Source organism: Pseudophryne corroboree (genome assembly GCF_028390025.1).
Source record: "Pseudophryne corroboree isolate aPseCor3 chromosome 3 unlocalized genomic scaffold, aPseCor3.hap2 SUPER_3_unloc_23, whole genome shotgun sequence".
Lineage (NCBI taxonomy): Eukaryota > Metazoa > Chordata > Amphibia > Anura > Myobatrachidae > Pseudophryne > Pseudophryne corroboree.
In genome coordinates this window covers 227,699-244,872 of record NW_026967512.1, presented here as the reverse complement: position 1 = coordinate 244,872, position 17,174 = coordinate 227,699, and the positions used below count along the sequence as shown (strand labels likewise).

The following is a 17,174-nucleotide window of genomic DNA, read 5'->3' as shown; positions in this document are numbered from 1 at the left end:
TGTCAGGTTCCTACAAGATGTCAGGATGTCACTGTCTATGTCTCCATGCAGGAGGGGGAGTATATAGAGGAACACGGGTCTGTACAAGGACGTGATGATGGAGAATCACCGGCCCCTCACATCACTGGGTAAGAGGAGACTGTCATGTAATGTACAGGGGAGAGCAGGTATGGGGGCCCCTACATACACACATCATCTGATAATCACATATATACACTGTACTCAGTCACTGTGTGTCTCCTACAGATGGGCCCAGTAACAGAGATACCCCAGAGAGATGTCCCCGTCCTCTGTATTCCCAGGATTGTACAGAGGAGAATCACAGGACCCCACAGGAGGATCAGGTAGGTGGGATTTAGGGTCTCTCCAATATATCTCAGTGACTGTCACTATATGATCTGTAGAGAAGCTGTGTGTCTTATACACTGATATTATACTGTTTCACCTCAGTTAAGTCTGACTGTGCAAATTTTTGTGTTTTTAGGTAGAACGTCTGTCTGATATTAAAACAGAAGATATAGAGGGAGAAGAAGAGACGTATGTGACTGATATAAAGGTAGAAGATATAGAGGGAGAAGAAGAGACGTATGTGACTGATATGAAGACAGAAGATATAGAGGGAGAAGAAGAGACGTATGTGACTGATATAAAGGCAGAAGATATAGAGGGAGAAGAAGAGACGTATGTGACTGATATAAAGGCAGAAGATATAGAGGGAGAAGAAGAGATGTATGTGACTGCTATAAAGGCAGAAGATACAGAGGTAGAAGAAGAGACGTATGTGACTGATATAAAGGCAGAAGATATAGAGGGAGAAGAAGAGACGTATGTGAATTATATAAAGGCAGAAGATACAGAGGTAGAAGAAGAGACGTATGTGAATGATATAAAGGCAGAAGATATAGAGGGAGAAGAAGAGACGTATGTGACTGATATAAAGGCAGAAGATATAGAGGGAGAAGAAGAGACGTATGTGACTGATATAAAGGCAGAAGATATAGAGGGAGAAGAAGAGACGTATGTGACTGATATGAAGGCAGAAGATATAGAGGGAGAAGAAGAGACGTATGTGAGGGATGATCAGCAGTGTAAGGAGGAGGAGATCCCTACAGATATCAGCACAGGTGAGTAATAAACACATATTCTCCTTACTCAGTGACTACAGCAATCTCTTATCCTACACCCTCCTCTGTCAGTACAAACTAATGAATGTGTATTTTTCCAGTGGGGGGAGTCAGGAGCCATCAGCACTGTGACCTGACGGTTCCGTAAGAGGGCCCTCACCACCTCGAGTCCCGCCTCCAGTCACAGAATGGATGTTTAGGTGACACAGTACCTGGCCAGATAGGGGATTCCCACTTACCGTCAGTAATCGCATGTTACCGACTATGATGCCACCACCAGACTCCTACCCTGCTGTGGTGCCTGGAACCACGGTTCTGCTCTGTATGCGTCGACACATTGTCTTACCACACCTGTGTGGTGCTGACTATTCCCCACTTGTCGCTTGTCTAGAACTCTGCGCGGTAGCTGGCGGAAGGCAGAGTTTGGGGACACTGAGTGTACCCTGGACAGCCGGAAAACTGAGCTAGGTTTCGCCTAGCCCTGCAGGTCGCAAGATGAGGCGGTCATCTTGAGGCAGAAGATGTTTATTTGCCCAAAATAGTCTTAAAAAAGACTCGGCAATACTGCAGATGTTTACAGCAGAACGCAAATGGTATAACACACTCTGGAGGCTCGCAGGCCTCCTTTTTATGTCCATGTTCCACACAGTACCACAGGGGGTAACCAATCACTATTTACTCATGAGCTGTGCAAACCTTGGCCACATGCACGGCTTCCATTGTCCTCTATGGACAGTGGGGAGTGGTCACTCTTCTTTGACCGTCCCATCCTGGAGGGTTGGGATCCACCCTGGTGATGATCAGTCTGGGCTGGGGGAAAGTTTTCCTGCTGAAACTTACTTCCAGGAATCTGCCCGGGACCTAGCTCACCAGCTGCTTCCTGAATTCAGGCTCCAGAGATGGGCAGCCTAGATCCTCTGTCAGGGTTTTCTGTTCACCGAGGGTGATCTCTATGGATCCCCCCGCCGCTAGGGAGCCGGCTAGCCCGGTCCCCTGTGAGTGGCGCACCCACGGTGTCCGTGTCTGCTCCCTCCTGGAGCCCGGCAGCCCATGACGTTCATACTGGCCGCCGCGGCCCTCTCCCACTGCAATGTTGAGGCGCAGGGAGCCCAGCTCCTGGACCTCAGCACCTGTCTCCTCCCGCCGCACAGGGAGCCGGCTAGCCTGGTCCCCCATCTGTGGCGCAATCTGGTCATCTGTGGCTCCTTTCTCCGGCGCATACACCTAGAGCCGGAGGTCCTGGTTTCCCAGCTGCGGCGCCTTGCAGCACTCTCCCCTCTGGCGCTGGTGTGTGTACGCGTGGGGGTTTACCACTTCGCTGCCACTGGAGAGGATCCGGGCCGCAGCAGCGCGCCATCGATGATTTTTTTACATTTCAATACCTGGTGCCTAGCGTCAGTGCATTTTAAAAGTGTCACCAAGCGCCTAGTGTCCTGTAAATGGCGCCGGACACTTAGTGTTAACCCCTTCAGTGCCACGGCTGCTATTAACCATGTGGCCGCCAGGGCCTCCGACAGCAAGCACCAATTATACTCCTGCTCTCCCCCTCACATCATGTCACAGTTTCCAGCCCAGAGATCTGACCAGTCTCCTCCCACACTCTCTGGTGTATCTCGTACATCAGGAGCCATCAGCCCCCATTATACTCCTGCTCTCCCCCTCACATCATGTCACAGTTACCAGCCCAGAGATCTGACCAGTCTCCTCCCCACACTCTCTGGTGTATCTCATACATCAGGAGCCATCAGCCCCCATTATACTCCTGCTCTCCCCCTCACATCATGTCACTGTCACCAGCAGCCATACTGTGTGCTAGCAGTACCTCAGCCTATGGTATTACATGCCCTGAGTGTCTCTATTAGCACACGCCGGTCTATAGATAATCCATATAGACCGGCGTGTGCTAATAGATATATTAATTTCTCTGACGTCCTAGTGGATGCTGGGGACTCCGTAAGGACCATGGGAATAGACGGCTCCGCAGGAGACTGGGCACATCTAAAGAAAGATTTAGGACTATCTGGTGTGCACTGGCTCCTCCCCCTATGACCCTCCTCCAGACCTCAGTTAGATTTCTGTGCCCGGCCGAGCTAAATGCACACTAGGGGCTCTCCTGAGCTCCTAGGAAGAAAGTATAGTTTAGGTTTTTTATTTTACAGTGAGACCTGCTGGCAACAGGCTCACTGCAACGAGGGACTAAGGGGAGAAGAAGCGAACCTACCTAACTGGTGGCAGCTTGGGCTTCTTCGGCTACTGGACACCATTAGCTCCAGAGGGATCGCACACAGGACCCGACCTCGTCGTCCGTTCCCGGAGCCGCGCCGCCGTCCCCCTTACAGAGCCAGAAGCAAGAAGATCCGGAAAATCGGCGGCTGAAGACTTCTGTCTTCTCCAAGGTAGCGCACAGCACTGCAGCTGTGCGCCATTGCTCCTCATACACACCTCACACTGCGGTCACTGATGGGTGCAGGGCGCTGGGGGGGGGCGCCCTAAGCAGCAATATTTACACCTTGGCTGGCAAAACTAACACCATCTATAACCCCAGGGGCTATATAGGTGTAAAAATACCACTGCCATAATTACTAAAAAAGCGGGAGAAAGGCCGCCGAGAAAGGGGCGGAGCCATCTCCCTCAGCACACTGACGCCATTTTCCCTCACAGCTCCGCTGGAAGGATCGCTCCCTAGCTCTCCCCTGCAGTCCTGCACTACAGAAAGGGTTAAAAAGAGAGGGGGGGCACAAATTTAGGCGCAGTATAAAATATATATGCAGCTATAAGGGAAAACACTCTGTATAGTGATATCCCTGTGGTATATAGCGCTCTGGTGTGTGCTGGCATACTCTCCCTCTGTCTCCCCAAAGGGCTAGTGGGGTCCTGTCCTCTATCAGAGCATTCCCTGTGTGTGTGCTGTGTGTCGGTACTGCTGTGTCGACATGTATGATGATGAAAATGATGTGGAGGCGGAGCAAATGCCTGTGAATGTGGTGTCACCCCCTGCGGGGTCGACACCTGTGTGGTTGGACTTATGGAAGGAATTACGTGAAAGTGTCAACTCCTTACACAAAAGGTTTGACGACATAGGACAGCCGGCTACTCAGCTTGTGCCTGTTTCAGCGTCTCAAATGTCATCGGGGGCTCTAAAACGCCCGCTACCTCAGATGGCAGACACAGATGTCGACACAGATACCAACTCCAGTGTCGACGATGATGAGACTAGTGTACCCTCCAATAGGTCCACCCGTTACATGATTGAGGCAATGAAAAATGTATTACACATTTCTCTGACGTCCTAGTGGATGCTGGGAACTCCGTAAGGACCATGGGGAATAGCGGCTCCGCGGGAGACTGGGCACAAAAGTAAAGCTTTAGGACTACCTGGTGTGCACTGGCTCCTCCCTCTATAAGAAGGGTGCACACTAGGGGCTCTCCTGAGCTCTTAGTGAAAGTTTAGTTTTAGGTTTTTTATGTTCAGTGAGACCTGCTGGCAACAGGCTCACTGCATCGAGGGACTAAGGGGAGAAGAAGCGAACCTGCCTGCTTGCAGCCAGCTTGGGCTTCTTGGCTACTGGACACCATTAGCTCCAGAGGGACCGAACACAGGCCCAGCCATGGAGTCCGGTCCCAGAGCCGCGCCGCCGTTCCCCTTACAGAGCCAGAAGCAAGAAAAGGTCCGGAAAATCGGCGGCAGAAGACATCCAGTCTTCACCAAGGTAGCGCACAGCACTGCAGCTGTGCGCCATTGCTCCTCATACACACCTCACACTGCGGTCACTGAGGGTGCAGGGCGCTAGGGGGGGGGCGCCCTGAGCAGCAATAAAAACACCTTGGCTGGCAAACATACATCACATATAACCCCCAGGGCTATATGGATGTATTTTAACCCCTGCCAGAATCCATAAAAATGCGGGAGAAAAGTCTGAAAAAGGGGCGGAGCCTATCTCCTCAGCACACTGGCGCCATTTTCTCTCACAGCTCCGTTGGAGGGAAGCTCCCTGGCTCTCCCCTGCAGTTACTACACTACAGAAAGGGGTTAAAAAAGAGAGGGGGGCACTAATTAGGCGCAGTATTAATAAAACAGCAGCTATAAGGGGAAAAACACTTCTATAAGGTTATCCCTGTGTGTGTGTGTGTGTGTGTGTGTGTGTGTGTGTATGTATATATATATATGTGTGTATATATATATATATATATGTGTGTATATATGTGTATATATGTGTGTATATATATATATATGTATATATGTATATATATATATATATATATGTATGTGTGTGTATATATATGTGTGTGTGTATATATATATATATATATATATATATCTATCTATCTAGCTAGCGCCCTGGTGTGTGCTGGCATACTCTCCCTCTGTCTCCCCAAAGGGCTAGTGGGGTCCTGTCCTCTATCAGAGCATTCCCTGTGTGTGTGCTGTGTGTCGGTACAATTGTGTCGACATGTATGAGGAGGAAAATGGTGTGGAGGCGGAGCAATTGCCTGTAATGGAGATGTCACCCCCTAGGGAGTCGACACCTGAGTGGCTGAGCTTATGGAAGGAATTACGTGACAGTGTCAGCTCTTTACAAAAGATTGACATGAGACAGTCGGCTACTCAGCCTGTGCCTGTCCAGGCGTCTCAAAAGCCATCAGGGGCTCTAAAACGCCCGTTACCTCAGATGGCAGATACAGACGCCGACACGGATACTGACTCCAGTGTCGACGATTAAGAGACGAATGTGACTTCCAGTAGGGCCACACGTTACATGATTGAGGCTATGGAAAATGTTTTACATATTTCTGATACCAGTACCACTATAAAGGGTATTATGTTTGGTGAGAAAAAACTGCCTGTAGTTTTTCCTGCATCTGAGGAATTAAATGAAGGGTGTGATGATGCGTGGGTTTCCCCCGATAAAAACTGTTAATTCCTAAAAAGTTCTTAGCATCATACCCCTTCCCGCCAGAGGATAGGGCACGTTGGGAAACACCCCTAGGGTGGATAAAGCGCTCACACGCTTGTCTAAACAGGTGGCACTACCGTCCCCGGATACGGCCGCCCTTAAGGAACCTGCTGACAGAAAGCAGGAAAATATCCTAAAATGTATATACACTCACACGGGTGTGATACTGCGACCAGCAATCGCCTCAGCCTGGATGTGCAGTGCTGGGGTGGCTTGGTCGGATTCCCTGACTGACAATATTGATACCCTAGATAGGGACAGTATATTACTGACTATAGAGCATTTAAAAGATGCATTTCTATATATGCGTGATGCACAGCGGGATATTTGCCGACTGGCATCAAGAGTAAGTGCGCTGTCCATTTCTGCCAGAAGAGGGTTATGGACGCGGCAGTGGTCGGGTGATGCTGATTCCAAAAGGCATATGGAAGTATTGCCTTATAAAAGGGAGGAGTTATTTGGGGTAGGTCTAACAGACCTGGTGGCAACGGCTGGGAAATCCACATTTTTACCCCAGGTAGCCTCTCAACTTAAGAAGACGCCGTATTATCAGGCGCAGTCCTTTCGGCCCCATAAGGGCAAGCGGGCAAAAGGCTCCTCATTTTTGCCCCGTGGCAGAGGGAGAGGAAAAAGGCTGCAGCAAACAGCCAGTTCCCAGGAACAGAAGCCCTCTCCCGTTTCTGCCAAGTCCTCAGCATGACGTTGGGGCCTTACAAGCGGACTCAGGCACAGTGGGGGCCCGTCTCAAAAATTTCAGCGTGCAGTGGGCTCACTCACAGGTGGACCCCTGGATCCTTCAGGTGGTATCTCAGGGGTACAAATTGGAATTCGAGACGTCTCCCCTTCGCCGTTTCCTAAAGTCTGCTTTACCGACGTCTCCCTCCGACAGGGAGGCGGTATTGGAAGCCATTCACAAGCTGTATTCCCAGCAGGTGATAATCAAGGTACCCCTCCTACAACAGGGAAAGGGGTATTATTCCACGCTGTTTGTGGTACCAAAGCCGGACGGCTCGGTGAGACCTATTTTAAATCTGAAATCCTTGAACACTTACATACAATGGTTCAAATTCAAGATGGAGTCACTCAGAGCGGTGATTGCGAACCTGGAAGAAGGGGATTATATGGTGTCTCGGGACATCAAGGATGCTTATCTCCATGTCCCAATTTACCCTTCTCACCAAGGATACCTCAGGTTTGTGGTACAGAACTGTCACTATCGGTTTCAGACGCTGCCGTTTGGTTTGTCCACGGCACCCCGTGTCTTTACCAAAGTAATGATGATACTCCTTCGAAGGAAGGGAGTTTTAGTTATCCCTTACTTGGACGATCTCCTGATAAGGGCAAGATCCAGGGAACAGTTAGTAGTCGGAGTAGCACTATCTCAAGTAGTGTTACGGCAGCATGGGTGGATTCTAAATATCCCAAAATCGCAGCTGATTCCGATGACACGTCTGCTGTTCCTAGGGATGATTCTGGACACAGTCCAGAAAAAGGTGTTTCTCCCGGAGGAGAAAGCCAGGGAGTTATCCGAGCTAGTCAGGAACCTCCTAAAACCAGGCCAAGTGTCAGTGCATCAATGCACAAGGGTCCTGAGGAAAATGGTGGCTTCTTACGAAGCGATTCCATTCGGCAGATTCCACGCAAGAACCTTTCAGTGGGATCTGCTGGACAAATGGTCCGGATCGCATCTTCACATGCATCAGCGGATAACCCTATCTCCAAGGACAAGGGTGTCTCTCCTGTGGTGGTTACAGAGTGCTCATCTTCTAGAGGGCCGCAGATTCGGCATTCAGGACTGGGTCTTGGTGACCACGGATGCCAGCCTGAGAGGCTGGGGAGCAGTCACACAGGGAAAAAATTTCCAGGGCTTGTGGTCAAGTCTGGAAACGTCACTTCACATAAATATCCTGGAACTAAGAGCCATTTACAATGCCCTAAGTCAAGCAAGGCCTCTGCTTCAGGGTCAGCCGGTGTTGATCCAGTCGGACAACATCACGGCAGTCGCCCACGTAAACAGACAGGGCGGCACAAGAAACAGGAGGGCAATGGCAGAAGCTGCAAAGATTCTTCGCTGGGCGGAAAATCATGTGATAGCACTGTCAGCGGTGTTCATTCCGGGAGTGGACAACTGGGAAGCAGACTTTCTCAGCAGACACGATCTCCACCCGGGAGAGTGGGGACTTCATCCAGAAGTCTTCCACATGATTGTAAACTGTTGGGAAAAACCAAAGGTGGACATGATGGCGTCCCGCCTCAACAAAAAACTAGAAAGGTATTGCGCCAGGTCAAGGGACCCTCAAGCAATAGCGGTGGACGCTCTGGTAACACCGTGGGTGTACCAGTCAGTGTATGTGTTCCCTCCTCTGCCTCTCATTTCCATGGTACTGAGAATTATAAGACGGAGAGGAGTAAGGACTATACTCGTGGCTCCGGATTGGCCAAGAAGAACTTGGTACCCGGAACTTCAAGAGATGCTCACGGAGGACCCGTGGCCTCTACCTCTAAGAAGGGACCTGCTCCAGCAAGGACGCTGTCTGTTCCAAGACTTACCGCGGCTGCGTTTGACGGCATGGCGGTTGAACGCCGGATCCTGAAGGAAAAAGGCATTCCGGATGAAGTCATCCCTACCCCGATCAAAGCCAGGAAGGATGTAACCGCACATCATTATCACTGTATTTGGCGGAAATATGTTGCGTGGTGCAAGGCCAGGAAGGCCCCTACAGAGGAATTTCAACTAGGTCGTTTCCTGCATTTCCTGCAAACAGGACTGTCCATGGGCCTAAAATTAGGGTCCATTAAGGTTCAAAATTCGGCCTTGTCGATTTTCTTCCAGAAAGAACTGGCTTCAGTTCCTGAAGTTCAGACGTTTGTCAAGGGGGTACTGCATATACAGCCTCCTTTTGTGCCTCCAGTGGCACCCTGGGATCTCCAATGTGGTTTTGAGATTCCTAAAATCACATTGGTTTGAACCGCTTACCACTGTGGACTTAAAATATCTCACATGGAAAGTGGTAATGCTGTTGGCCCTGGCTTCAGCCAGGCGCGTATCAGAATTGGCGGCTTTGTCCTATAAAAGCCCTTACCTGATATTTCATACGGATAGGGCGGAATTGAGGACTCGTCCTCAATTTCTCCCTAAGGTGGTTTCAGCGTTTCACCTGAACCAGCCTATTGTGGTACCTGCGGCTACTAGGGACTTGGAGGACTCCAAGTTGCTGGACGTAGTCAGGGCCCTGAAAATATGTTTCCAGGACGACTGGAGTCAGAAAATCTGACTCGCTGTTTATCCTGTATGTACCCAACAAGCTGGGTGCTACTGCTTCTAAGCAGACTATTGCTCGTTGGATTTGTAGTACAATTCAGCTTGCACATTCTGTGGCAGGCCTGCCACAGGCAAAATCTGTAAATGCCCACTCCACAAGGAAGGTGGGCTCATCTTGGGCGGCTGCCCGAGGGGTCTCGGCTTTACAACTTTGCCGAGCAGCTACTTGGTCAGGGGCAAACACGTTTGCTAAATTCTACAAATCTGTTACCCTGGCTGAGGAGGACCTGGAGTTCTCTCATTCGGTGCTGCAGAGTCATCCGCACTCTCCCGCCCGTTTGGGAGCTTTGGTATAATCCCCATGGTCCTTACGGAGTTCCCAGCATCCACTAGGACGTCAGAGAAAATAAGAATTTACTCACCGGTAATTCTATTTCTCATAGTCCGTAGTGGATGCTGGGCGCCCATCCCAAGTGCGGATTGTCTGCAATACTTGTACATAGTTATTGTTAACTAAATCGGGTTATTGTTGTAGTGAGCCATCCTTTGAGAGGCTCCTCTGTTATCATACTGTTAACTGGGTTCAGATCACAAGTTGTACGGTGTGGCTGGTTTGAGTCTTACCCGGGATTCATGAATCCTTCCTTATTGTGTACGCTCGTCCGGGCACAGTATCCTAACTGAGGCTTGGAGGAGGGTCATAGGGGGAGGAGCCAGTGCACACCAGCTAGTCCTAAAGCTTTACTTTTGTGCCCAGTCTCCTGCGGAGCCGCTATTCCCCATGGTCCTTACGGAGTTCCCAGCATCCACTACGGACTACGAGAAATAGAATTACCGGTGAGTAAATTCTTATTATAACCAAAGAATACTGCGGCCTAGGCCAACGGATGCGGCAAAGCCGCTACTCACGGAACCGTTACAAATACTGGCAAACGTACAGGAACCCCCAATGTAGCCGACACAGACTCTCAGAAATGGAGGACAGGCAGAATCCCAAACAGACCGGTGGACACCAAAAAGCCAGATATTCGACCAGGCACAAACAAAACCACAGGACTTTTGGACAGGAATGCTTCATGGCAGGACACGGAATCAGACACAGGAACTGACACTGGAAGCAGCTAGACTGACACTGCTAGACAGGAGCTCAGGAACTGGCAGGGACTAGCTCAGAACTCAAGAACTCTGGAACCCTTGAAATATCACCAGTGTCTGTGAATTGCACTGAGCCAGAATATAACAGAGAGTTAATTAATTGTCGTGTAGCTGCCCTGCTGCACAACTGAGAGGTGCAATCAACAGACAGGTGAGGCTGAACACATGGGAACAAGCTGCAATTACACAGACTCACCACTGGCAGCAAACAAGAATCTTCTTAAACCAGAGCAACGGGAAATCCTGGCCTGCAAGACAACTATAAACCTAAAATAGGGAAAACAGGAATGAACCACTACCTGTGGTTCATAACAGTACCCTCTCCTTAAGGGTGAGCTCCGAACACCCCATGACACCCACGGGGAACATAAACAGAAGTATAACATAAAATACATAACCAAAATGCAAAACAGGAATGAGCCACAGCTGTCGCTCATAACATTACCCCCACTTTGAGGAGGAGCCAAAGGACCCCAAAATTCAGACTTTCTAAAACAAGGTATACATTAATAAACCTGACACTGGAACAAACAGACAAAGACAAGAAACAGAAACAAGGGGGTCAATTTACTAAGGTGGGAGATTTTACCAACTGGTGATGTTACCTATAGCAACCAATCAGATTATATCTGCTAGAAGCAGCTTGATAAATGGTAAATAGAATTTGATTGGTTGCCATGGGCAACATCACCAGTTCTAAAAATCTCCCAACTTTAGTAAATTTACCCCAAGCTGTGGCAACAGCTTGTAACAGTGCCCCCCTCTTGACGGTGGCCACTGGACACAAGACGAGGGAAAAAATGTTGTTTTTTTTCTTATTTTTTTATATACACCACAAGGCAAGAGTCAGCAATAAGAGGATTTTGGTACTTACCGATAAATCCATTTCTCTGAATCCTCTAGGGGACACTGGAGTCCTATACAATAGGGGTGTGAAGCTTGCAACCGGAGGTGTGGCACAATCTAAAATTAGCATTGCCTGCACAGCCGGTTCCTCCCCCTTCACATCCCTCCTTCCTCAGTTTGGAAAATTTGACCGAGAGAATAGGACATGATACTAGAGCCCATAACCGAACCGTACAACAAAGCAAACAGCAACCAATAACTCTTTTGACAGAAAAACTAACGCTGTTTGCACAAACTGTTTTAACAAGAACTTTTGAACACAGCAGGTCGACAGCACCGAGGCGGGCGTCCAGTGTCCCCTAGAGGATTCAGAGAAATGGATTTATCGGTAAGTACCAAAATCCTCTTTTCTCTTTCATCCACTAGGGGACGCTAGAGTCCTATACAATAGGGGACGTCCCAAAGTTATCTTCCAGGGAGGGAGTGCTGTCGGTGGTCTGCAAAACCAAACGTCCGAACGTAGAGTCTCCGGACGCAAAGGCATCAAACTTGCAAAATTTCGCGAACGTGTGGGCTGAGGACCACAATGCCGCTCTGCAAGTTGAGTAGTGTAAACACCTCTGGCAGCCGCCCCTGAGGCACCCACTGAGCGGGTAGTATGAGCACCCATCTGAACCGGAACCTGTTTCCCACAGGCAATATAAGCTTGCCGAAATGGCAAGTCTAATCTATTTAGACAAAGACTATTTAGATGCTGGTCAACCCTTCGTTGGCCCATCCTTAAGACAAACAGCCTGAATATCTGAAAGACGACGTAACCTGTACGTTTACCCGTAAAGCTCGGGCCACATCCCAGGACACGTCCCCAACTGCGAGATCCTGGAAAGATGGACCCACAAGTGACTGTTTTACGTGAGACCCCGAAACAACCTGAGGAAGGAAATCTGCTCTTGTACGGAGTTCTGCCCTATCCTCATGAAAAATGTAAAAAGGGGCCTTTACACGATAAGGCTCCCAACCCAGAAACCCGCCCGGCCGAAGCTAAGGCAAGCAGTAATGCGAACATCCAAGAGTAGATATGTCAGGACCGTTCTTCCTATAGGCTCAAAAGTTGGTGGTCACAAAAATTCCAACACCAAATTTACATCCCAAGGTGCAGTGGGAGGACGAAAAAGGGGGGTGGATCCTCTGAACACCCTGTAAAAAGGTTTGAACCTCTGGCAAGGATGCTAACCGTTCTTGAAATAGGATGGAGAGAACCGAAACTTGAGCCTTCAGATAGCCCAGCCTCAGTCCTACCTCCAGACCGGCCGAAAGGAAAAGTAGAAGTCTGGAAAAGTGGAAGTTCGTCGAATTCCACCCACATTCTTGACATCCATGGTTTCAATAGCCATGCCGTTAAACGTAACCCGTTCAGGTCTGGGTGTTGGAACGGTCCCTGAGATAGCAGGTCCTCTCTCTGAGGTATCCGTCAAGGATCTTCCGCTAGTAACCCTCGCAGGTTTGAGTACCCACTCCTGCGGGGCCAATCTGGTGCGGTTAGAACCGACCACACTCGCTCTCGTTTTAACGTCTTCAGAAAACCTGGGTACGAGTTGGAAAAGTGGAAAAATGTAAAACCTTCCTGTAACACCAAGGAAGTGTGAATGCGTCAACTCCATGTGCTGCTGGATCTTTTGTCCTGGACACATATCTGGGCAGCAGATTGTATTGTCGTACGCCATTAGGTCGACTTTAGGTAGACCCCATCTCTTCACCACCATGTATAAAAAATAAAATTCAGTGGATGTAGGCACCACTGTCATGCATGTCCTGGTGATTGAGATAATTTGCTTCCTAGTTCTCCACACCTTGAATGAACACTGCAGAGAGGAGGATGATTCGCTTTTCTGTCCACAATATCTGTGTGGCTTCTTTTAACGCCACCCTGCACCGTGTTCCACCTTGACGGTTTATGCATGTCGTCGTCGTGACCTTGACCGACTGCATCCTTATGTGTTGGCCCATGACTTGGTCTTCGGCTAAGAAAAGTGCATTTTAAACTGCTCTTAGTTCGAGAATGTTTACGGGTAAGTCTGCTCTCCAGTAGCAATCTCTAAAACGGCACCCCAACCTCTGAGACTGGCGTCTGTTGTCAGGATCCTCCAATCCCAAATACCGAATCTCTTGCCTTGGAAGTCGTATTCTTTGATGTGGAAGCCGGTGCAACCCTGCTCCCTGAGCAATGAGGTTCATCTGTAATGGTCGGGAATGAAGTCTGTCGTACAGGAGAGCTTAGACAGACGTCACCATCATCCCGAGAAGTTGCACCCAGAGGTGTAGAGAAACCGTTTGTGACCTCAGTACCGGAGCCACTGATCTCTATAGGTCCTGGACCTTATTCTCTGGTAGGAATACGCTTAATTGTACCGTGTCCAAGATGAGACCGAGGAATTGAATCCGTTGAGTTGGCATGAGGTAGGATTTCTGGAAATCCACAATTCATCCATGTTGAATGAGAAATTGATGAGATGTCTGAACATCCTTGATCAACTGTTCCCGAGAGGATGCCTTGATTAGTACATCGTCTAGATAAGGACTAAACGTAACCCTCAATAGTCCCGATTCTGAAACCATGATTGCCATGATCTTCGTACAGAGTCTTGGGGCCGATGATAGACTGAACGGCAAGGCCCTGAATTGGTAGGGATCCGTCACCCGTGCGACCCTTATGTAAGCCTGGTGAAGGGCCCGGATTGGGATATGCAGCCTTTATGTCCATGGATACCATGAACTCGTCTTGTTCTAAGCCTGCAATGACCGACTGGAGTGGTTCTATCTGGAATCTGTAGACCCTTAGAAACTGGTCTAAAACTTTTAAATAGAGTATCGGCATGACCGTCCCATCTGGCTTTGGCATGACAAAAAATTGGAATAGAGACCCGTACCTCTCAGAGGCGGGAAACGGAATAATGACCTCTGACCGCAGCAATGTTTGATGCAGGCAGTCGTGCTTTTGCTTACTGAGGGCACAGAGGCAATCCTTGTATAAAAAAAAAAACTGACTGTGAGGCCTCTGTGGGAAAACACGGGTTGTACCCCTGGGAGATTAGGTAATTTATCCAAAATTCTGGTGCGGTGTTGGCCCAGATGTTCCGAAACCGTCCAGATGTGCACCATCAAGGGGGATCTCAGGTGAGCCGGGAGACCGTCCTGCCCTGGTCTCGTCTCTTCAGCAGGTTTATCTTTTTGGCTGCTGCCTGTGAGCGGCCTCTATCTCTGCCCCCACGTACTTGTGTACCGAAGCCTCTTCCTCTGGCTCGCAAGGACGGCGATCTAAATGAATTAAACGCTGTTCCCGAATAACCTCTCCTAACTTGTGGAGTGGCTCTTGTATAAGGAGTAGGCAGAAAAGAGGACTTCCCTGCTGTAGCTTGCAAAATCCACTTGTCCAACTCTGGACCTAAAAGTATCTCACCCCCAAAGGGGATGGATTCTACCGCCCTCTTGGTGTCAGTCTTCTCACCATTCTCCGTCCGTCTAGCCGATTATGGCTGATGCAGAGATGCGCGATGCTAGCCTGCGAATATCTTTAGAGGCTTGACGCAAGTATGAAGCGGATTCTTGAATGTGTTCCGCAAGTTGGGTAATTTCTGCCAAGCAATTTTTTTCTTCAATAGCCTGTACAATACGTCCAGACCATGTGCCCCTGGCCATGGTAACCCAAGCGTAGACGACAGTAGGTCTCAGTTTCTACTACAAAAATTTACTTTAAAGCTGTGTCAACCTCGTGAAGTCGTTACATTAGGTAACGGTAAGATTGTCATCTTTGACAACCTTCCTGGGGAAACGTCCACTACCGGTGGAGTCTCCCACTTATCCATTACACCACTAGGTGGGGGATAAGGTACTTGAAACACTGTGTTCAAAAATTGAAAACGTTTGTCAGGCTGTCTCCATTTAGCCTCCTCCATTTGAGATTGGAGGGATTTAAAAATAGGAAACGCTGCTGAACGCGGTTTGTGGGATTCGAACCATTTGAATTCTTCTGGCTCCTTTTACTTCTGCTACCTTAAAGTTTAGGATCGCCTTCACCGCTTCGCTTAAAGAATCAATACCTGAAATTGCCGTGTCCTCTTCTGGAAAATCGGCAGCTAGGTTAGATTCAATGAACTCATCTCCTCTGTATCAATGAGAAGACCCTTTTCTCCTCTGCTTCTGGTACAAGAGGATTAGGCCTTTTAACTGCCCTGCATACATTTGTTACGGCTTGTGCGGGCGGCGTTAACCTGATGAGAACGTGTTCCATCGTCTTTGAGAATCCTGCAGCCTTTGATTGTTGTGTGCGGGAGTCCGCCATCTCATTGGAGATTTTATCTGCAAGGTTATTTTTCCATGACCTAGCCGGAGCACTGCTCTCAGGTGGAATGTCCTTGTCTAAGCAGGAATCGCACACCTCGGAGCTGCCATCCGCATGCTCATTCCGTTACATGCAAACATAAAAGGTCTTGGATGTCTTGGTTGGTGTTTTAGACATGTTGACCAAACCCCTTACCAGACCGCGTCGCAGCGCTTTCACCCTTTAAACTAGGAAGAGAAAGACTGTGATATATGACGGAAGCAAAAGGTATTGAGTTGCCTGGCTGGAAATATCTCTATATTGTAGAGAAGAAAATATAAATAAAAAATAAATTAAAAATATTTAATTTCTTTTGTCTTTACACCAGCCGACTTGCAACCGCCTCACACCCAACTGTACGTCAGCTACGGTGTTAGAGTTGGCTTCACTTGCTTCTACGTATTTTCTGTAGGCTCTTTGTAATAGAGTTCCTTTGAAAAGACCTCATAATCCCATTATATTCTTCAGGAGATTCTCATATAACATTTCACCAGCAGGGTGCGCTGTGTTACTATTAATCTATAATAGGGGGAGGTGCACTCCATGCTTGCATGATTTTTAAGATGGCCGACAATTAAAAATTTTGGACACTTTATTTAGAAGGGGGATCTTCCACTGGTGAGCCCCCCTGCTTACACTCTATGGCCGTGTCTTCACGCGGCTGAGGAATTCTCCTCAGCTTCGTGCTCACTGTAGCGTCTCCTCCCCGCCTCCGGCGGCTGAGGTTAAGTGCTCCACAGCGCTGTAATACAAATCTCCCGCTGGCCGTCGCGCGCCGGGACCGCTCTCACAGCTCCCGTAGCGGCGTCTTTCTCTGCTGGCAGGGAAGACTTAAAGTGCGCTATCTACTGTGCGCTCCCCGCTGGCCTCCCCCACACGTGGCTGAAGGATCTCAACCGCGCAGCACTATGTTTTAGACGGCATGCACCGGGACCGCTCTCCTCCTCTCCCCGGGTCCCGTAGCGGCACCTGCTGACAGGGGATCCCGCCCCACACTGACCGCTGTCCGGCGCGCCTGCAATAAAACAACCAGTACTCACAGTTGTATGTTGAGAGAGATGCAGACCCCTTTAGAAGGAATCCTTGTCTCTCAATCCTGAACCTTGTCCTCCTTTTATTAGGGGGACGCAGCTTTCACTTCTGGTAAAGCCTGCACCCCCTTTCATTTAGGTGGGATAGGGCATTTACCATCTTGTCTTTTAAGACCTGCACCCTCCCTTTAGTTAGGAGGGATTGGGCCAGTCATAAAGGATTAAAAATAAATAAATATATAAACAAAACTTCATGGAGCAGGAGCTCTCTTCAGTGCCTGTTACCTCCTCGGCACAATTTTCTAAACTGAGGGAGGAGGGATGTGAAGGGGGAGGAACCGGCTGTGCAGGCAATGCTAATTTTAGATTGTACCACACCTCCGGTTGCAAGCTTCACACCCCTATTGTATAGGACTCCAGTGT

At 49.0% G+C, this 17,174-nt stretch overlaps 1 protein-coding gene across 1 annotated transcript in view; it reads left to right on the top strand.

The window, feature by feature from the left end:
• Positions 1-17,174, top strand: part of LOC134983767 (zinc finger protein 585A-like) — a 140,846-nt gene that overhangs the window by 14,936 nt on the left and 108,736 nt on the right. The window contains exons 3-5 of the mRNA XM_063949409.1: positions 52-128; positions 247-348; positions 489-1,124. Coding sequence (XP_063805479.1) covers positions 95-128; positions 247-348; positions 489-1,124 — 772 coding nt within the window. The 5' untranslated portion in view covers positions 52-94. The remainder of the gene's footprint in view (positions 1-51; positions 129-246; positions 349-488; positions 1,125-17,174) is intronic.